Source organism: Eutrema salsugineum, unplaced genomic scaffold (genome assembly GCF_000478725.1).
Source record: "Eutrema salsugineum unplaced genomic scaffold, Eutsalg1_0 scaffold_14, whole genome shotgun sequence".
NCBI lineage: Eukaryota > Viridiplantae > Streptophyta > Magnoliopsida > Brassicales > Brassicaceae > Eutrema > Eutrema salsugineum.
This window is the reverse complement of record NW_006256877.1, coordinates 3,056,622-3,060,265: the sequence shown is the minus strand read 5'-3', so window position 1 is coordinate 3,060,265 and position 3,644 is coordinate 3,056,622. Positions and strand designations below refer to the sequence as shown.

At 32.6% G+C, this 3,644-nt stretch overlaps 1 protein-coding gene across 1 annotated transcript; it reads right to left on the bottom strand.

The window, feature by feature from the left end:
* Positions 1–153: 153 nt before the first annotated feature.
* Positions 154–1,044, bottom strand: LOC18022998. Its single transcript, XM_006405362.1, has one exon. It carries the CDS (start codon positions 1,042–1,044, stop codon positions 154–156), a length of 891 nt encoding a protein of 296 aa, XP_006405425.1.
* Between the last annotated feature and the right edge of the window lie 2,600 nt (positions 1,045–3,644).

Below are 3,644 nucleotides of genomic sequence, written 5' to 3'. Positions count from 1 at the left end.
ACTCGTCACAGCAAACTAGCAAAGTACGTATATATAGATTAAAAGACACGTATATTGGTTATATATACATATGTAAAAAAATGCATGTATATTATATAGTGTAGTATATTTTACTATTGGTTCTGTTTGTGAATATATCATTCCCGTTTTCAATTACCTGCCGAGTCTTAGAGCTGATTCAACATCTAATCTCCAAGCAAACCCACCTGATTCCATCCTCCATACATCACACGGCACCGTCATCTTAACCTCCGACTCCGATTGACCATTCTCCTTCCTCCACGTGGACGGCTCATACCGAACCCTAACCCTGCACGTCATCGCACCATATAACTCCACCATGCACGCCATCTCCTCCATAAGATCCATCGCCACCACCAGCCACACTTTGATATTCACCTCTTCATCCGATGCTCCTATCATTCTCCGGTACGCCCTGTTAACCCAATAGACCCGGTTTGACCCATCCGAAACTAACCAAGGACACGTGTCAACCTCTAACAACTTCATTACTCTCTCCTCTCCCTGATGCATACGGCTTAGCTCCAGGATGTGATACCCTCCCAAGTCAGTACACGTGTCACTCACATACTCCACCGTCAACCAGGACTCCACCACCGTCCGATCTGAAGATGACGGCAGCCCTACGATCGAACCATAGTACTCATCATCATGACCAGTTTGATCTTCTTGATTACTTCTTAGATCTCTATTATCCTTCTCTGGTAAAAGCTGAAGCGTAACGATATCGCTTCTATCATCACAACCAAGATCGGTCTTTATGTTCTCTCCATCGCAACCATTCTTTTTACTAACTATTCTACCAGTACTGATGTTTTTATTCCGAACCCTAACATACTTTCTTTTAGATCTTCTGTTTCTTCCAAGGATCTTGCAGCTTGTTGAATCGTCTGAAGATTCACCGACAGTTGGTTTTGGTGCGATCGGACGAAACCTTTGCATTATTCTGCTTATAACGGTTCTGTCCTGATTCGTTACACCGTCGAAAACAGGAGTTTGCCGCCGCTTTCCGTCGTCTTCCATGACTTGACTCGACTCTGCCTCGATCTCACTTTCTCTCTAGTAGGGTTCAATTTTTTTTTTTTTTTTTGCTTTATTGTATTTGGTATAAAAAAAAATTGTTGCTAAAAAAAGATGGGCAAAAAGTTATAGGTTGAGAGTTTGAGAATATGAGAGATAGAAGAGGAAAGTAAAGGACATTGAACACGTGGCTAGGGCAAGCGTATAGCATATGAGAATAACAGATTTAATGATTGGTTCCATTTTTATGATATGCATCCCTCATCAACAAAGCATTTCAACGTATTAAAGTTGACAACAAACTTCATACACAAATTGTTGGCACAAGAAAATTCACACATGTATATACTTCCTCTTAAAACAAGAGTTTCATTTTTTTTTTTTAAAAAGGTTTTTTCTTGTATTTGTAATGAAAAATTTTGAACAACAATCTAGTTTTCCTTATTGTTTTAGTGTATTAAATAGAAAAAATAATTAATTAAATATACAAATAAAGGTAAAATAGATTTCTAATAAAAATATATGTGATAGAATGACAAGGGAGTATGCATGATCAATGTAATAAAACAAAAACAAAATCGTTATTAGTTGAACACTGTACGTATTTGTTTATAGGTGTGTGTATTACTGGACATATAATGTACCAATTCATCCATATCATTTATATGAACAACCGCAGGTTAAGCTATAACCCGAATTATCTTTAGCAAAAGAAGCTAAAACCCGAAATCTACACGATCAAGCGTGTATATATTTATACCTATTGTCAAAAGCTAATAATCTATATATGCATGGATTATGCTTTACATATAACTTATACTACCTAGTCCGTGATTTAAATCTAGTTCGTTACCACCATTGGAAGTTGATCACTCTTTTGTCTCTGTAAGAACTAAGGACAGAAGTCTCTGTAGTCAGCTACATTATACGTCATATATTTTAAAGTTTAACAACAACAAAACTATCCTCGGAACGTAGTTTATAAAAAAAGAAAACTAGTTATAAATATAGATATATATATATATATAACCCCAAAAAAAAATTGTAATCAATTTTACCAAAAAAATAAAAAAAATTCAAGATATGTATAAGGAGCGAGTCCCATCTCCCAACAAAAAACTCATATTATTATTTTTTTTGTAACCGATTTAAAAACTCATATGAGTTACTAGTTGACTAGTCTATGTTCTTTTGTTCGTTTTCATTTTTTGTTATTTAACTTTAGATTGGAGTAAATATGACTATATATATAGATAAATCATAAAGTTATGCCAGTTACATTGACATAAGTTAAATAAACTCACGCTACAATAAAACATCACATATTCCTACCAAATATTTCATCAGAAAAACGTAGGAAACCGACTTTTCTTAACAATTTCCAACCAAATATTTTTGTAGGTTCTATGCCGTCGGAAGTTTTAGAAGGTAGAAAAATCACAAAAAATTTCCTACAAAAATTATGGTAGAAAAATTTTAGCGGTAGGATATTCGTAGGAAAATACCTACCAAACTACTTCCATCTCCCTTCAGTTTAATTCTTTCCAATTTTTTATGAAACATTACCTACATATTTTCTAAAAAATATTTCTACCATTTTCCTACCACTTACCAGATTTTGTGAAAAAAAATTAATTTTTTAAAACTAAAAATTAAATTAAATTGAAACTAAAAGATGAATTAATTATTAATTCAATTATTACTATATATAGAGAATATATAAAGATACTATATATAGAAAAAAATACATTAATTAAAGGGAAGATGAAGGTTTTATTTATAAAGCAACTTCATCATGTGAATTGTTTTAGGTCATCGATGTGATACAAAAGTTGAAATTTTCCTATAAAATTCCTACGATTTTTTTACACATAATTTTTCGTCAAAAATTGGTAGGAAATTTCCTACGAAATACTTACCAGCCATTGATCCTACCATTTTTTAAAAAAATTTTGACGGTGTGATAAGTTATTGGTAGGAAATATCTTATGAAATTTTGACGAAATATTTGGTAGGAAATTTCCTACCACTTTCCCATCACTTTTATATTTTTCGTCAAAATTGCGTAAAATATTAATTATAAAATTTTTTTACCAAATATTTCATCAAAATTTTCATAGGAATACAAGTTGTTTTCTTGTAATGTCATATCTAAAATATATCATATTTTTTATAAATTATATATTCAATCCATCGTACACGGTACATGCATTCATGATTCATTCCTGAACTATACGTATACACACACGTGTTCAGGATTATAACGAGCCAAACAACTGAACAAGTACAATTAAAGTAATAAAAATAAAAAAACAACCAATAGAAAGACGATTTTGAGTTTTGAATTTTAAAAAGCACGACAAGATAGAGATATAAGCGTATCTATCTTAATGGGGACCTTGAGATTTTGGTCCAACAGACGCTGGACCAATCAGTTGCGACCATCTATTCCACTATGGAAAAGTATAGTCCATGTGGAATTTCTCCTCACCAATAGTGTCACACTTCGTTTTTCCCCACCACACATTGTATATTATGTAAACAATTAGTAATTAGTAGTATTTTATTGGACCATTTCTGATAGGTTTACAAAGAGAGATGCT

Bases quoted from the DNA above. Each gene is read 5' to 3' on its own strand.
- LOC18022998 (XM_006405362.1), bottom strand. From the start codon at position 1,044: ATGGAAGACGACGGAAAGCGGCGGCAAACTCCTGTTTTCGACGGTGTA.